The sequence below is a fragment of the Hippocampus comes genome, unplaced genomic scaffold (assembly GCF_001891065.2).
Source record: "Hippocampus comes isolate QL1 unplaced genomic scaffold, H_comes_QL1_v1.1 scaffold36, whole genome shotgun sequence".
Lineage (NCBI taxonomy): Eukaryota > Metazoa > Chordata > Actinopteri > Syngnathiformes > Syngnathidae > Hippocampus > Hippocampus comes.
Window position 1 is genome coordinate 637,239 of NW_017805695.1, and position 18,303 is coordinate 655,541.

Sequence of the window (18,303 nt, forward strand, 5' to 3'; positions counted from 1 at the left end):
TCTTTGTTAAATCATTCACTGCGTTGACAGGCAGCTCTATCAATAGCAAAAAAGGGAGGTCTGTGTGACTTGAGTTAATGCCATGCAATCGACCAACAATTGGTGAGCTACTGGTCGCAAGCTACGCAATGGGCAACCCTGATGTGAAGTATACATATTGTGGAATGATGTTCAAAAGGCGGTGGGCGTATCCAACCATCTATTCTGGCTGGTGTTGATCTTGTGCAAGGTTTTAGAAGGCAACGGAGCTTATTCAATGACATTGAGCGAGAGGTGGGGTCACCCTGCAGAGATTGCCTGTTTGGCAATTGGCTGTCTCATAGCCATAGACACCTATATAGACACAATTAAACGAAGACACCTCTATGGTAATTAGTCATCAGTGGACTAGACCACTTAATTCCTCTGACATTTCCAATTGTGGCAACAGTGTTCTGTTCCAATGTGACTGTGCCCTAATGCACAAAGAAAAGTGGATGAGTTTGGTGTGGAAAAACGTGATATATATTCCCTCAAACACTTGATGGGGGGTCTAAAAATAACTTAATATAAGAAAGTCTTCCCTGAAGACTGAAAGCTTCAAATGGGTTGATATTTACTTCCATGTTAACTATGTGGGATGTTTATGAGGGCAAAACGCCCAATAATTTGTCCATTTAATCCCAAGGAAATAGTAGATTCGACATATGCAATCATTCATATAAACATCAGTTTTCTTTGGGTCAAAGGTCAAAATAAGGTGTACACGTGTGTGTATAAATTCAGAGCGCAGTGAACCTTAAATTACCCCCACCTTTGTGTACCATGGGAGCTGTATGTGGGGATGACGGACATACATATGGCCAAGAGCATGGCCTGCAATCACAGTGGTGTAGCGCCATCTCTACAGCAGTGGGGCTGGATGGTTGGAGGCGGAGACAAATACAGTCCAGCCTTTCCTGGAATCTAAATTTACTACTTCTAAGTAAGAAAGCTGTAACCACAACCCTACTGCCACACAGAGACTGCCCATATCCAAATATCCGGTAGAGGTTGAAATACAACCTCAACATTTATGCATGGAAAGGAGGGTAAATTGTGACAAGGTTGACTTGAGGTGACCCCCCCACCCCAAGTTCCTATTGTTTGTACTATAAAACAGATTTTGTGTCTTGGGGGTGGGGGGGGGGGGAGTGGTATACAGCATTTAAGACTTTGCACACGTTGCACTTCATATCGTAGTACATTTTCTATACAACACTTGCCATCCCCAAAGCCCATGTATTCAAGGTGTTAAGTACGCTGCAATAAATAAAATTAACCATTAGTTATTTTGGGAGCTCTGTGAAAGAAGATGTCTCATCAGCTTGCCAATTGGTCTTGAAATCCAACAGCAATAAATTGCTTTCCATGTTAGCCTAAAATAGTCACTGACAGGTCTCGCTCTGTTCATGACGTCACCACAAAGTGGGAGTGGAAACAATAAAAAAATTCTTAGTAAAATGAACAACAAAGTAATATAATAATAATAGTCATAATAATAATAATGATATTATTATTAATAATGGTTTCTATTGATTAATTGATTTCTTTTTAACTCATTCAGTGCCGCTGATAGGCAGCTAGATCAATAACAAAACAATGGGAGGGCTGGCAGTGATTGAGTTAATGCCAAATGTAGAAAAAATTGTGACGGATAGTGTACCTCGGTAATCTTAAAACAATTGTTGACAGTGGAATTCAACGTGTATTTTGCGTGTCCGTGTGCAGAGCCTGGTTATGGATTTTAACCTCCTGACGGATAGTGATGCCCGCAGCCCGGCGCTGTCGCTCTCCGACTCTGGAACACCGCAGCACGACCAGGGATGTAAAGGCCAAGAGAGTAGTGGTAAGTACTCTTTCACTGCTTTATTGAATTTGGGTCCAAAAAACAAAAACAAACAAAAATAACTGTTGCAAAAGTGTAGAATTTTAGAAATAATAGAATGTGTATTATAGACTAGAGTTTCGATACAACAACAGCGCTATTTGCATTAATAATTAATGAAAACATGACAATTATCCCTTGTTTGTTATCGTCATGAACGTGAACATCCGATGATTATTGCAAATTCAGAAATAAAATTACACGTGAAAGCGCTAATTGTCATACTTGGGTTTTGGCTGTGCCTCACGTAATCTGGAGTATGCGCCAGTTATCCCAATAAACGGTACATCGAAAACGGATGGATGCCCAACTAAAACGCCACAGCCATTCTCATTTTGCGTTCATCATAAATAATTAAGAAATAATGCAATAGCAATAAAATAAAGGTAGTGAGATCTCACGATTACATTTTTCTGCATTGAATGGCTGGGGGAAATCAAATTCCAATTGAACCAAATTTGGTCCATTGTCGTATAAAATGCTCCGTGCACATTATGACTAATTTTCCTTATTCCCAAGTCAATTCAATTCAGTTTGTCCTCACACTTCTGCTTGGAATTAATTGCAGAGCGTTGAATTATTTAGCGGATGTGATGATATTCAGTGGGCCAGTTCAGACAAAGGTGCCATACCCTGGATTATTATTATACTATATTATTATTATTATTATTATTATGATTATTATTATTATTATTATTATAAATCCATCCAGCGATGTAGTGTAATGACAGCCCATGATAAATACGCGCTATTTATCTTGCTTGTAAATGCATAGACTGGAATTAAATGCGTCCGGACAGCATGAGCCAAGCACATATCCCCTAATCCTCAATAATTGGACACTCCGTTGTTTGTGGTCTCTCTCATGGTCAGGTGATGGGTAATTAAGCACAAGGTATTTCTCGCGACTCCGAATATGGAATTTTGTCGCAAAAGAGCCTGCGGGAGTGCAGTATACACACGGTGTCCTGTTCGGTTTGATCTGGTGTTATTGTAAATATTTTTTAAGAAAGTAATAAATTCGATGACGAATCAGATAATATAGGTGAGGGAATAGTATTTCGCCCGGTTTACATCTAATTACACTTGACGTTGTGTTTTAAAAGCAAAATAAAAGTATTATCGGGAGCGCGTCTGACAGAAGGAAACGAATCATTCTTGTCCGTGATAGTGCGTGACTCATGTTTGGAGCTGAGCACAAGGAGATATCAAATCGAATAATTTATGTCAAAAGTTCTGCGGAATAATACAGAAGAATAACTAACTTGGGTTGTCTGCACGCGCAGGCCACCTCGGTATTCAGCAGAAATGCATTTAGTGTCGTCACATCTAGTCAATATAACCAAATGTAAACTCCAACTACAATAATAGCGAACTTGTAAAGAGAACATTATTCGATAAAACGGAGCTTCATCGTGTTTTATATTTTTCTTGTTTTGAATCTCATGAACTTTTGCAAGAACGCATAATGGTTGTTGCGTCCACGAGTTGAATGAATGAATACTTTATTGTCATTGCACACTTTGCACACTTGTTACAACGAGATTTTGCAGGAACCTCCACCCCCAAGTGTATCGTGAAATATAAAAAAGTCCACGACGGGGGAGAGAGATCCGTCCGGGCCGCTGCGTCCTCGCGCCGCCATGTTGAAATTTAGGGAGATTAACATAATTGCTGACGTAGGCAATGCATGGTTTGACACCCTAACTATTAAGTCTCAAAGTAAAACTATTCTGGGCTGAAGCACACTACCACAAATTTGACATTACTTTAACATTACTAACACAACAACTATATCTTTTAGTGTTCATTCTTCCATCAAAGGGCACTGGCCACAAAGAAAATACATGGAACATATCCTTGATGGGCAGAATGACACAAAAATCAATTTAAGGATACCTCTTCTGAAGAGCATAATGAGTGTTCATGTATGAATTCACAAATTGAACTCATGACAAATAACAAAATAATCATAGGCATTCTGCTATACCACAGAATGCTAGTACACTGTATTATTTCTTATACCATGTACCAGAAACTTGAATTAAAAATAAAGATGGAAATAAATTGTCTTTTTTTTTTTTTTTACATCATCAACAAAGAAATTAAAAGTGAATTTTTAAATGTTGGCATCATTATCTGCTGCTCTAATGTAATTACATCAACTGGAATTTTAATGAATGTTTTTATAAATAAATTTAAGCTTCTTAAAATAAGTTGTGTTACTATTTCCTGCAGGGCAGACAACAGAGGCTCTCCTCTTTTTTCTTTTTTTTTTTAAAGATGAATGAGTGTCAAATGACGTAAAAATGTTTTCTATGTCCATGCATATTGTGAAAGTACATTTTCAGTCAGAAGATTACATGAGCTAGGTTATTTGTTTAAAAGCCTTGCATAATAAACTCCTCCGTGAAGCTGACCTGGAAAAAGTCTGGTTTGTCAGCACATTATCAGTCAGATTGCTCCCATTGTTGGGAAGCGCGTTGCTCTAAAAAGGGCTGCCCTTTCCTCTGTATTGTGTTTTAGACTTTGGCCTTAAGTGACAGCTTAGCCAGTGTCAGTTTACTGCCAGATAACAGCCACAGCTTGGCTCTTATTGGTTTTGCTGGTGGCCCTGTGGAGTCTGTTTTTAAACCCTGCTGATGATTTCGAGCCGCTCCCAGAGAGTTAAACCCTCACCAAACAGAGCCCAACCTGCCCCAGTCACAAAAGCCTGATCCACAGGATTAGCTGGCCAACTAATTTCACTTCTTTCTGTGAGGTCCTCATAGCAGCGGCAGCCAAATCTGGTAGAGTCCTGGCAGACATAACATGGATGTGTGGTCCCCTACACTCATTGTGCTGGGCGACAGATACACTCCGTATTTCCGCACATCTCTGAACGTAATGGAACCAGTGATTGCCATGAACTAGTCCAAAGGTAGAAACATTTCAGATACAATTTGAAGATGTTTTTCACATGCTCGTCACTTGCTAAAGTCATCAAGAGCAACAGAAGTGATGTTTTACAACAAAGCCCATAAGGGCTCGTTTTTCATGGCTATACAAGTCTTGCACTGGGCACAGTCTAAATCCGAGCAGAGGTGGGCGAGAACAAGTATTGGTATACTTGTAGAGCTATGCAAGTGGGTGTAGTGAGTGCCACATTTCAAAAAGGGCGCCATTGTGGGCGTGAATACAGAGGACTGAATTTGTGGCTCCCAGTCCCTGCCATGGTGGATGGAGAAACTGAGGAGATAAAGTGCGTTCGTATGTAACCGCAAGCAGACCTCCATGGGTAGATGATGTAAAATTGGCATGATGGAGATCAGAGATCTGTGAAATGGGCACTTGGATACTGCCTTCCACCCTGATCGTACTGCCCATGTGAGACCGATCACTTCCAGCCCCAGGCCCGCACCCCCCGCCATCCCCCGCACCTGTGCCGCAGGCAGTGGGTTGATTTATAAAAAATATAATAAAGATGATAATAGTAATGCATTCAATGAATTGAGGTCAGCAATGATTCAGAGAGTTCGATGCACATAGTTGTCATATTTATGAATCAAATACGATGGCATGCATCATTTTTCCATTCAGCTCAGAATCTGCCTCCCTGCCTACAACAATTGTGAGATATGGTTCCAGGAATAAGGTTTAGAGTACTTCCAGCTATGAAATTGTCAGGTGCACGTTGAAGGAAATGCCTTCGGCACGTCAGAACTCCCAGCAAGGCGCAGAGAGTTGATTCAAAGTCCCAAACAAGCACATCAAGGATTGCATCGGCATGAAAATCAGGATACACCAGGTTTTCTGCTGGAGCGCAGTTGTGCTGTCTGATGATAGAGCCCCAAGACTGTAAAATCTAGTTTGTTTATCAATACTAAAGAAAACAGAACTACTGCATTTGGATGATTGATGTACTTGGACCAACAAAGAAATACATTTGTTTTATCATCTGAAAGAAGTCAATATTTTAAAGTATATGGATCCAGATAATACATAAGGTCTGAGCATTCAACCATTTTTTTTCTGCCTTTGAATATCACCACAACCAAAAGGGCCAAGATAAACATTTAAAACCTTCGCATGGGCACATACTTGTATGACTTCCACAGAGTTAGTAATCTAGCCATTTGACGTGCTCTTGCCTTGATTGTGTTACATTTTTCATCAGAGGCGCTGAAGAGCTGACCGCAAGCGCTCCATCTTGGGTCTTCTTTTGGTAGCCTGTAGAATCCTTGTCCCTTCTCTTCTCCTCTCTTGTTCTGACACTGACTGCTAAAGTGTGGCATTTCCTCATTCGGCACAGGGCAAGGTGGTGTGCATGTCGTCAACGTCCGGAGCTCTCGAGTTTTTTGTAATTATATTTATTCATTCATTCATTCATTTTCCGAATCGCTTCATCCTCACTAGGGTCGTGGGGGGTGCTGGAGCCTATCCCAGCTGTCTTCAGGCAGTAGGCGGGGGACACCCTGAACCGGTTGCCAGCCAATCGCAGGGCACACAGAAACGAACAACCACACGCGCTCACACTCACACTTAGGGACAATTTGGAGTGTTCAATCAGCCTGCCATGGATGTCTTTGGAATGTGGGAGGAAACCGGAGGACCCGGAGAAAACCCACGCAGCACGGGGAGAACATGCAAACTCCACACAGGAAGGCCGGAGCTGGAATTGAACCTGGTACCTCTGCACTGTGAAGTCGAAGTGCTAACCACCGACTACCGGGGCGCCGTAATTATATTTATTACTTTTTTAATACTAGTTCATACTTGCCAACTTTCCAGATTCAGACGTTCAAGGGAGACTCCCGATTTCTAACCCTATCTTTCATGCGCTTCCCAATCAGTCATTTCTCTGGTTATTCTCACGATTTTACAGTGAAGTAAACAGTTCACACTGGGGGAATGTGCGACATGCCATAGATCACTTTTGCCGAGGAGGGACGACAGCAATAATCATCCAGCGATCACTCTTCCTTTGAAACAGCCTTGTTAATATGTTCAAGCGAATGTAATGCCTCGTGTACTGTATGTTTTTAAAAAATGTTTTAATTTTTATTTTTTTGTATCGACCATGTGTACCCGCAGCTTTACTCATAAATCAATGCTGCCGCTAAATGTTTTGGAAACCCGGCTGAAGCGTCCCACTGGGGCAAAACATTCACCAAACCATCCATTTTCAACACTGCTTATCCTGGTGCTGGAGCCTATCCCAGCAGACTTCGGGCGGAAGGCAGACCACACCCTGAACTGGTCACCAGTTAGTCGCAGGGCACATATAGAGTCAAACAACCATTCAGACCCACATCCATACCGTCACTGAGTGGGAATCGATTCCGTGCTGCCCACTCACAAGTCAGGCGAGTGTACCACTACACCATCACCGACTCCGGCGCAAAGGATTTACTGTACATTGAAATGAATAGAGCCATTGAATTGATGGTTGTGGCGGTTGAAGGAACTATAATTCGTAAATATTTTTATCTATTTTTTTAAGGGTAAACTGGGTAATTTATTGATAATCAGAGAAACAGCTCTTTCCGCATCCTTTTCCTTCATGTGTTAATTATAAGGGAAAAAAAACTTGGAAACCTGGCAAACAAACCTTGGACCAATGCCCCAATGAAAAAAAATCTCGCAACCTGACTCATATTCAAATCAGCTACACGAACAACCATATGGGAGAGAATTTTTGCCCTTAGGCGCGTATGTTGCCATTTTCTGACTGTTGTGTTAGGTTGTTGAAACTGAATCCTGGAGTTTTCTCTGTGAACCTCCCGACATGAATTCAGGCTAGAGCTCGCTCAGGAGAAAGATGTTGATTTAAGTCGGTCCTTATAGCAACTAGGCTTAGGCTTCTGACGTTAATATTATTCTTATATTTTCAGAATATGGTTATATGTTCTATCGACCTCCACCTAAATCTGGGCGAGAATCGGTCATGTTTTTTTTCCCAATAGGTTACGGAATGTGTCCAATGAATGAGGCAAAGTTATGACATGAAGTAAATAAAAAATATAGTGAGTTCCCCCTCTCATATTTTTATTCTATTTCTATATATCTGCACATAAATTATGGTGAGAATCGGTCTTGTTTTTTGATTCTTATAGGTTACAAAATATACAAGGCAACCTTATGACATGAAGACAATGCAAAATATTGTGAGTTTTGTTGACTATGATGATTGCATTTTTATCTATCCATTAATCTTTGGTGGCAATCAGTCACATGGGTTTGGGATACGGCGGCTTCTATCAAAACACTGAAGCTCACGGGCTTTGTCAGGCATTGTCAGCCACTGTGCTGTAACGCACTCTTTTTTTTCTTTCTCCACGGAAGAACAAACCTGATAAATCATGGGAATACTTAAAGACGCTATACAGCATTTTTTTAGCACTGTAGACCAGGACACAAAATGAACAGTCTAGTCACTTCATGGATTTGACTTATTGCACCTATTTTGGGGCCCGCCTGTTTATTCATTGCATACTGTTAGCATATGGTAGTAAGTACGTCTATGTTCTAAAAGGCATGAATGTTTACATGTTAAGTCACTCTGCTAATGGAATGGCTGGTCTTCCACTAATGGGCACACTCTCCTGTATATGACTGCAGACACAGAGAAATCCCACCCGAACCAGCTGGATGAATCCAGTACTGATGACGGCTCACTGAAGAAGAAGCAGCGCAGGCAGCGAACTCACTTTACCAGCCAGCAGCTCCAGGAGCTGGAGGCCACCTTTCAGAGGAACCGCTACCCTGATATGAGCACCAGAGAGGAGATTGCAGTATGGACCAATCTCACAGAGGCACGGGTCAGGGTGGGTACGCATGTTGATAATTTATCGGGACTGATTTTAACATCCAATATGGGTTCTATCATTGGCCAGGGTCAAGGCAAGGATCTGGTGGCTACTGAAACCTTTCCATAGCTTGATGCTGCTGCATCAATGTGCCGGTGTAGACTCTGGTCTAGTTTTCAAAAGAGTGATTTTTGAGGCTTTCTGAATTATTTTGGACGATGTATGGTTATAGATGAAGCGCTATATAAGTGCAGTCTATTTACCATTGAGCAATTTTATCACCATTATTTCATTCGTCAGACGATGAAGCGTATTTCGGCAAATGCAACCTAGTGAGTTGAGTAACCTATTCCAGCTAATATGCACTTGTTCGTGAATGTCAATGCGAATAGCAAATGGGGATTTTTGGTGCGAGCCCATGCTTTTTAACTTTCACTTAACCACTTGATTCACTTTGGTACACAAATCATACAGGCCCCATTTTTTTCCAAACAGTTCACCCTTGGCACAAAAGACATTTGAATCATGTCTCAAACAAAACATTTTATGAAATTATGGCACAGTGCTGAACAACAAATCTGGCCACTCCATGACCATTCATCCTTGGCCTTGCCCAGAAGTACATCCTGTACTGCTCCTGTAGGTATAAGGCTGTATGGCATGACCTACCATTTTCTTACTTATATCACTGTACTACATTTTTTCCTTTGTATAAAGATTCTTTTGTATTTAGAGTGTTCCATTAACCTGCCATGCATGTTTTGGAATGTGGGAGAAAACCGGAGTACTCGGAGAAAACCCACATAGTCACGGGAAGGACATGGAAACTCCACTCCGGCCCGAGCCGGAATCGAACCCTGCACCTCTGCACTCAAACTCCACTCCGGCCCGAGCCGGAATCGAACCCTCCACCTCTGCACTGTGAGGCCGACACGTTAACCAGTCGACCACCAGGCTGCTCTCTTGTCATTTTGCTCTAATATGTATTCATTCACACAATACACACAATAGCTACACCACTTAATTCAATGCAGGAACAGGGCAAAATCACCCGTGTTCAACCATCCATTCATATTTATGCAGACAGCTGTCATTTTCGAATAGATGCCTCTTTTGGGGATTTCATCTCAAAGGTGATGCAACATTTTTTTTTGCAATTTTATGCACACTGTTTGAACTTTAAGATGTAATGTTGTCTTTGGTGGAACAGTGAGTTCTGAGAAATTATGTGGAGTTTGCATGTTCTCTTTGAATTTGCAAGGTTTCTCTCCAGGTACTCAGGCTTCCATCTGATTTTCAAGGCATGTACAGTGAGTACAAAAAGTCGACACTTGGTCAAATGTTCAGAAGTTTAAGATAAACATCAATTAAAACCTAGATCCACCATTCCGCATTAGATGGTGTGAGCTGAGGAGGTAACTAGACATGTGTTGTTTGATAGCCAAAGCAGCAAAGACTTCTTGATTACTTGTTTACTCATAACAAAATAATTACCTCACGTTACTCAGCGGTCGGGTACACCCGATTCCCATTTTGGATGTTTACGGAAATAGGTGTCACACTGACATGATAAATTAAAGAGGCGCCGCTGTGTGGCGTGATAACGTATTATAATAACGGACTGTTACAACCATTAATTTGACCTACAACCTGTACAACTCAATTGAGAAAACTGAGTTGTACAGGTATAAGTTGCATGTTCTACGTGTGCAGTATGATCTCAAGTTTTTTTTTTTTTTTTTTTTAAACTCTGCACAGGTTTTAACTCCATTTGTCATGGAAAACGCTTTAAAATTATTTATCTTTAAACAGGGGTGTGTAGATTTCTTTTTTTTTTTCATACCCACCAAACGTTAAGTTAATTGAAAACTCCTAATTGCCTTTTGGAGTGAATGTTAATGTCTCGGTTTCTATGTGCCAGGTCTATGAGTGACTGGTGATTTGAGAGATGAGTGATTTAACTCCATTGATTTTGCGTGGGATGAGTCGACAGCCAATGAAACACAGTCAGCATACAGGAATATTCATACCAAGCTCAAAATGTGGTGTTCTTTAAATATAGAAAGTGGTGTCTGTACAGTACATCATTGTTGAAATTAACCAACATTTTCCAGGTAATTGGGTGGCAAAGTATAAAAACACAGGTCTAGATGATGAGAAATGTGTAACGGTTAAAGCAATGCAGCTACTGTAGATGAGCCACTGCAAAAAGACACACAATAGCAATGGAAGATGTAACAACCAATCAAATCCATGACATCGACTACAATGATCAATGACAAATATTTGTTTTTATTTTGGCTATTTTTAGCTCAATACCATATTAATGAGATGAAAAGTCACAACGCGTGCACTAATAGTTGTTCTTCCGGAAAGAACAACACATTTCAGATTGGCCTCTTAAATCCGTTCCACCTGCGTATGCTTTAGCAGCTTTACATGCTTTTCACCTGGAAGCATAATTTACCGATATGTAGTTGAGCAAAAAGCTGTTTATAAACATTTTTTTGAGCAATGGAACAAAATAGTGGAATTCAATGTCATTTTGTGCTGTCCAGTTTCCAAAATAACAAAACAAAACATTTGACCTGTTTTTTTTTAAGTTTAGGCTGAGTGTATAAACTAGATCATTTGGATTAATCTACACACATCCAAAAATGAGTAGGCTGAGAAGCCCTCTCATTCTTGATGGGAATGCGAAGGTGGCCTGCGATTGCAGGGCTACTTTATAATTACAGCCAGCATCGATTTAGACAGGAGAATCTTAGAGGTAGGCTGCCCGGTAGTCGAGTGGTTAGCACGTCGACTTCACAGTGCAGAGGTACCGGGTTCAGTTGCAGCTCTGGCCTTCCTGTGTGGAGTTTGCATGTTCTCCCCGTGCTTGCGTGGGTTTTCTCTGGGTCCTCCGGTTTCCTCCCACATTCCAAAAACATGCATGGCAGGCTGATTGAACACTCCAAATTGTCCCTAGGTCTGAGTGTGAGCGTAGATGGTTGTTCGTATCTGTGTGCCCTGCGATTGGCTGGCAACCGGTTCAGGAGGTTAAAGCGGTTCAGAAAATGAATGAATGAATCTTAGAGGTGTGATAGCACCATTATGTCTGAATGAAATAATTTCACAATCTATTCACCTCTAATCTTAGTCTTCCATGTTAGTTATGGTCATAAAAAGTGTGAACAGTTCTGTCAGCGTTGTGAGGTTGAATATTGAGTAATTCCATTTGGAGGCAACTCAGGCAGAACAGGTTGTAGTCTTTGGCTGTAACCACTGACCACCACTTTGTAGTAAGTCGCTATTACTGTGATATCTAAAAAGGATTTTATGTGAAATTATGTACATACTACTTCACGCAAACTACCCTAAGCCACATTATCTGATCAGTACAACTCTGCCATCGAAGCTGGATTTCTGATAATTTGGCAAATGGTCCTCCAACCCCTTTGTACATCATATAAATATGTGTATGAATCATATTTATGATCCTTAATTTTCCACATAATAAAGCCCATCTCTAGTTTGTCTTGGCGTCACCTAAACCAGGGGTGTCAAACTTATTTTTGTTGCGGGCCACTTTGTCTTCCCTTGGAGGGGCGTTACAACAGTGAAACCGAATAAATGTTTAATCATCACATTATATTCTTGTACACGCACCAAAAAAAATTGATTACTAGTTTTGAAATCAATCAACTACTGTATACTTTTGTTTTTTGATCAGTTATCGTTCTAGTGAGTGTGAACGCCTTAAAACTATTGCAAAATCTCAACGTTGTTTATTACGCATGACAATTTGACATTTTGGTTTAGAATTTAGCGACAATCATGGAAGTTGACACTTGATTTGCTTTTGCGAGCCACATAAAATGATGTGGCGGGCCGGATCTGGACCCTGGGCCTTGAGTTTGAGACCATGACCTAAACCTCACGTGCATTGACCTATGTTTTAAAACTAACATTCGCTTTGAACTTTCTTGCATATAGCATCCATAACTATTAATCATGTATTATTTGCGTGCAATAATTGACTCACGATGAGCAGGATAAAGATTTATGTTGAGAAGAAACCTCAATACCTTGACATTTAGCCCTTTCCAGAAACCTTCAAACAGCATAGCCTTGGAGTCACTGTGAAGGTTGAGTGGCTTCAGTTCTCCAGCGGGGGTTTCCCCCACTGTCACTGAGTGAGATGGAAAAGTCATAAGCTTTAGGCTGATATTGATGCTCAACGGTGTTCTGTTACGATAATACCAGTCAGTTGATTGAATGATACATCAAACTCGATTGCAAAGGGAGATGAGAGGTGTCACAGTAAAGACCCTTGGTGGTAAGCACTGAAACAAAATGTACGATTTTTTTCCCCATAACCAATGATATTCATATAATTATAAATACATTTGTTCCAGAAACAAAGCGTTGTCAACATTATGCTTTTGTTACCTATTCCTGCTTTTTATGTCTTTATTAATTCAGGCCATGTTTTATGAAAATTATGAAAACAAACCCGACCATACCTCGACGCAGTGAAATAATCCTCAAAAATAGAACTTTCCACTGTATGCCACCTCTGTTGATTTTTAACTGAGCAATTAATCCAATTCCTCTCCTCTAAATATATGATCATAAAATGACAAAAATGAAGGTTGCCCTTATACTGAAATGATGGGCCATTTCAAAAAAACATGCCAACATGACTGTTTAACCCCATGCACAGATAATAATAACCTACATTAGAACATTTTTTTTCTCAAGTGTTTTTATTCGTCTTTAGGCATGACAAAAAAACTGGATGGCAACCCACATAAGGGTCCATTGTAGTTGTTGATGCACAGCTGTGGCATAAAGATGGATTAATATCAGCGAAAACAACGTGAATAGCTGTCCACTCTAGTAACCGCTGTCCCCTGAAAGGGTTAACCATACGCTCCAGCCTACATAGTGATTGTTGCGCTTGAGTAAATGACGGACACATTTTCCCACAAAATGACTGAAGCTTTTGGGGAGGTGCCATGATTGCCAGTACATGTGCTTTAGAATCATGCTTTATTCCAGCTGACATTCTTTGAGAATTACAAAGCCAAGTGAAAACTTTACAGAGGATTGCAGTATGGGAAAGGGAGTACCAATGTGGTACCAATCAGGTTGGTGGCTGGCTTCATTGAGAACACAAATCGACCTTGTCCCGAATGACACTCTGGTTATGGTCTCTTGCATTGTTCAGTCATATGGGATTCTTTTACGTGCAGAATAGATTTGATACTAAGAGGGAGGACCCAAAAGACTAGTAAGTGTTTTTGATAGAAAAAAATTGCATTTTAAGTTGCTAGTTGGAAAAAATGAATGGATGCTTTGTAAATAGGACATTCAGGCATGAAAATGCCTGTACCGTTCTTATTTGCTATTTAATATCTGCTCCTTTTGAAAATGCAAATCTAGATTTAGCAGACAAACTCTGAAAAAACAGTCCTTAATCCATAAAATCCATCCAGCAATTTTCAATGAAGAGTTAACCTTCGACCAGTCGACTGAGATGAGGACGGCTTTAGCAGTTAAGTTACTATGTCATACAAATGTCTGTTCATTTACATCGACACAGGAAGTCAAGCTCGAGAGCTCAGAGACCTCATGAGTGATGATGGCCATACACACAAAGAATCAAACGTTTACACACACATCTAGGATACGGAAAGGGGAGGGACGCCAAATTGATGAGAAGTTTGGATGTTTGGTGCCTCGCTTGGGAAGAAGACTAACATTTCTTCAGCTGAGCTACTGCCACTATATTTTCTTCTTATTATTTTTCACTTGCCACAAACTTGATTTAGACAATATCCGTAATGGAAATGTGTGAGCTTCACTACAATACTTAAACGTAATCATTCAAGGTATTGTGTTTTGGTGTCCTTTAATTTGAAACCGCTTTCGTTTTGTTTCATTTTCTAGTACTGTATGTCATGACACCTAACCTCAGAGTGTTATGATTGAAGGAATTGATCTCACGGAGTAAATTGTGCATTTCTGACCAATAGTTATTGACATTTTTTTGTTTTGTTTTGTTTATTGTTTATTGAACATACAACATATACAATACAGTAATAAATTGACAGAAAGTAACATTTTAAGAAAGGAAAACAGTCATCAAACAGCACAATTGTATGTTCAAAGGAGTAGGAAGAAGTAAAAAACGGATCTAGTCCTACCCCTTGTTATGTACTGTAATAATTTATAAATTGTTCATTTTTCAATCAGAAAAGAAAAGGAAAACATCTGCATACTGTATCAACAAATATAATATATAATAGTTAGATATAGAATATATAGTTACACCAGGGGTCGGCAACCCAAAATGTTGAAAGAGCCATATAGGACAAAAAAACCAAAATACAAATATGTCTGGAGCTGCAAAAAAATAAAAGCCTTCTATAAAACTTACAATGAAGGAAACACATGCTGTATGTATGTAGGAGGTTGGACTGTCTCAGAATTGTTTATGTTATTTATTCCTTTGTTGTGTGTTCACAAACGCCCCCATAGAATTTATTTTGTAAATTCCTCGCTTGATTTTTTTGTTTTGGTGCATTAATTTCGCTTTTCTTAGTGTCACTGAAGTGATCATTCATTTCCGTTTTTCTGAGGCTGTGTTTGAACGCCTCTCCAGTCGAACGAGAAGAGAGAAGGCACGGAGTCGGACGCAGACGTGCCTGTGTTTGTCGAGACTGTTAAAAGCATAAATAAAGTGTACATTTTAAAAAAACCAACACCATAGCTCTCCTTTTTAGGAGCTGCAACATGTATCTATATCTATTTGAGCTACATTAGCCTACTATCAAAATCTTTTTCCATTTTCAAACATTTTTTATAAAGCTCCATGGGAGTCACTAGATGTCGCCAAAGAGCCGCAATGCGGCTCTGGAGCCGCGTGTTGCCGACCCCCGAGTTATACAGTAGTTTATATAGAAATATAAAACTCCTCCAACCGAAATCGACTTTTCAGAGGATTAAGACATTTGATTCATCACATTTGTTCTTATTTTGACTTCTTCAGGTATGGTTCAAGAACCGGCGTGCCAAGTGGAGAAAGCGGGAGAGGAATCAACAGGCCGAATTGTGCAAGAATGGCTTTGGTGCCCAGTTTAACGGACTCATGCAACCTTATGATGATATGTACACGGGTTACTCGTACAACAACTGGGCCACCAAGAGTTTAGCGAGCAGCCAACTCTCCGCCAAGAGCTTCCCATTCTTTAACTCGATGAATGTAAGCCCCCTGTCGTCGCAACCCATGTTCTCTCCCCCTAGCTCCATCCCCTCGATGAACATGGCCTCAAGCATGGTGCCCTCGGCGGTGGCTGGAGTTCCTGGCACAGGCCTCAACAACTTGGGGAACCTTAACAATCTCAACAGCCCAACGGCACTCAACTCAGCGGCAGCCACTTGCCCGTACGCCGGCACAGCCGGCCCATATATGTACAGAGACACCTGCAACTCCAGTCTGGCTAGTCTGCGACTTAAGGCCAAGCAACACACCAATTTCACGTATCCCACTGTGCAGAATCCTGTGTCCAACCTGAGCCCCTGCCAGTATGCTGTCGACCGGCCAGTATGAAGAGGAAGCTCCACTCTCAGTTTTCGAGTGTCCCGCTTCATATATCTTCAGTTCCATCTCAAAAGTGCGTTGCAGACTGACAGACTGAAGCCAAAGGGGCAGACAATTTCTCCAAACTGATACAAGAAATGGACATGCCCGTGATGGACCACCCCGGCGCAAAGGAATACTCACATTGTTTGTGAGACTTTGCCGACTGACCAACTGCAAGCATTTCTGAAAAACAAAACAAACACAATGCCCCATCTCCCCCTCACCCCCTTTCAAAATGGCATTTTTCTAAACTGCATTATTAAAGTAAACTTAGTGACCGAGGGGAAATGAAGATGGCTTCAACTGGACTCACACTGTAGATCTTCTTTATGCTTCGACTGCAGGATAAGTAACCTGTGGTTTTAATGTTGGAAAATTTCTTGGATGTATATAACAGACTCTTTTCAGTTTTGTATGTGAGAACAATAGGACATGAAAACAGTACTTTAAGAATGACAAAAGCATGTTCCTCAAATGCAAAGCCGTAGGGTTTATGTACAAAGAGACATCCTTTGGGGAAATTAATACTTCTGTTGTGAATTCCGTTCCCCGCGGGAAGGTCACAGGTCAAAGGCCAATTTAGACAAGCAAGAGGGGGGCAGTACTGGATTACGAAAACATCCAGTTCAATGCAACAAATAGGAGTACCATCAACCTTTTTAACATGAAAAAGCCATTGGTTGTATTGATTTGTGTGGTGTTATACAAAGGGAGTCTGTGACAGTCAAATATATGTAAGAGTGAAGTTGTTATCAGAAAAAAACTGTTTTTCCCCCCCTGATGTAGCCTGCTTTGTCTCATTAAAGAACAAACTAAAAGAACAGCTTCTCATAGAAATTACAATTCACTGAAATATTGCTGCATGTCAATGCTGTCATAAAATTGCAATGTGCATGAAAAAAATGAATCATTTTAGGATTGATTGTTAATGCATAAGAGCATATTGGATCAATTGTAAATTCTATTCACTGGGGCAGGTGCTATGACCTAAATTTTAATTGATATGCTTTATGCATGTACATGCTATCGATACAACAATTTAAATCCTCTTCATATCTATTTACAAAATCAAAATCAAAAACAGCTGACCCCTTTCTCGTCATTTTTGACATGTTTCTACATCTGAACGAATCACGAAGGTGATTAAGTACAAATTTAAGATGACTACAGTACGGTGATTACCGTGTAACACATCCTATGACATGTTTGCTATTAATGAACATTTAAATATAATATATATAATTTGATCCAAGGTCAAACTAGTGACATTATAATAAAATTATTAACTGTAATAGCAATTTTTAAGTCAGATGTTTTTTTTAATGCTCAAGAGTCACAGGTAGTGAGTAAAGCAACACGGACTGCACATTGCTGATGACCGAAATGAAGACAGTTGAATGCGAAGGTAAGTCTGTTGTAGCGACCCCATTTTCATGTTTAGTATTTATTCTGGTTATTCTATTCAGTATTATGGCACAACAGCTAAAAATTGAGGAGGGAAATACTTGTAGATGCAGTACACCGCATTATCCCATGGCAATCCTGCACATCAGACAAATATGCTGTTGAGCAATTTGATAGGATGTTTATTAATTTTCTCGTGTGGTAAAAATAAAGAAATAAATCAATAAAATGGACTGCAAGTGACAATATCACAGATATTATGACAACATCATGGAAACCAGGTCTGACATACAGTATACGGCAATGGTGACGGACAGTCATTAGCTGGAGAGAGAAAGAGACATGGAGAGATATCGATGTTCCCAATTCTGGTTCTCTGATATGGTTGACCTACACTTCAGCAGGGAACCACAGGCTATCCACTAACCAAAAAGGAATTTACAGATGTCCTGGCTGTGTTCATGCCAGTCTTTTATAAGGTTCTCAAGGAGTAAGTGAGGTGTTTCAGTAGAGCGACAAATGAGGGGTTAGCAGCCCATCAATCCCCATCACCCCCTGCAGCTGTTTATCGC

General features: G+C 40.3%; 1 protein-coding gene across 1 annotated transcript in view; it reads left to right on the forward strand.

The window, feature by feature from the left end:
- The window catches only part of pitx3 (paired-like homeodomain 3), a 23,364-nt gene extending 6,216 nt beyond the window's left edge, over window positions 1–17,148 (forward strand). The window contains exons 2-4 of the mRNA XM_019881856.1: window positions 1,750–1,867; window positions 8,507–8,712; window positions 15,734–17,148. Of these exons, the coding sequence (XP_019737415.1) occupies window positions 1,759–1,867; window positions 8,507–8,712; window positions 15,734–16,294 (876 nt within the window). The 5' untranslated portion in view covers window positions 1,750–1,758 and the 3' untranslated portion in view covers window positions 16,295–17,148. The remainder of the gene's footprint in view (window positions 1–1,749; window positions 1,868–8,506; window positions 8,713–15,733) is intronic.
- Window positions 17,149–18,303: the final 1,155 nt, after the last annotated feature.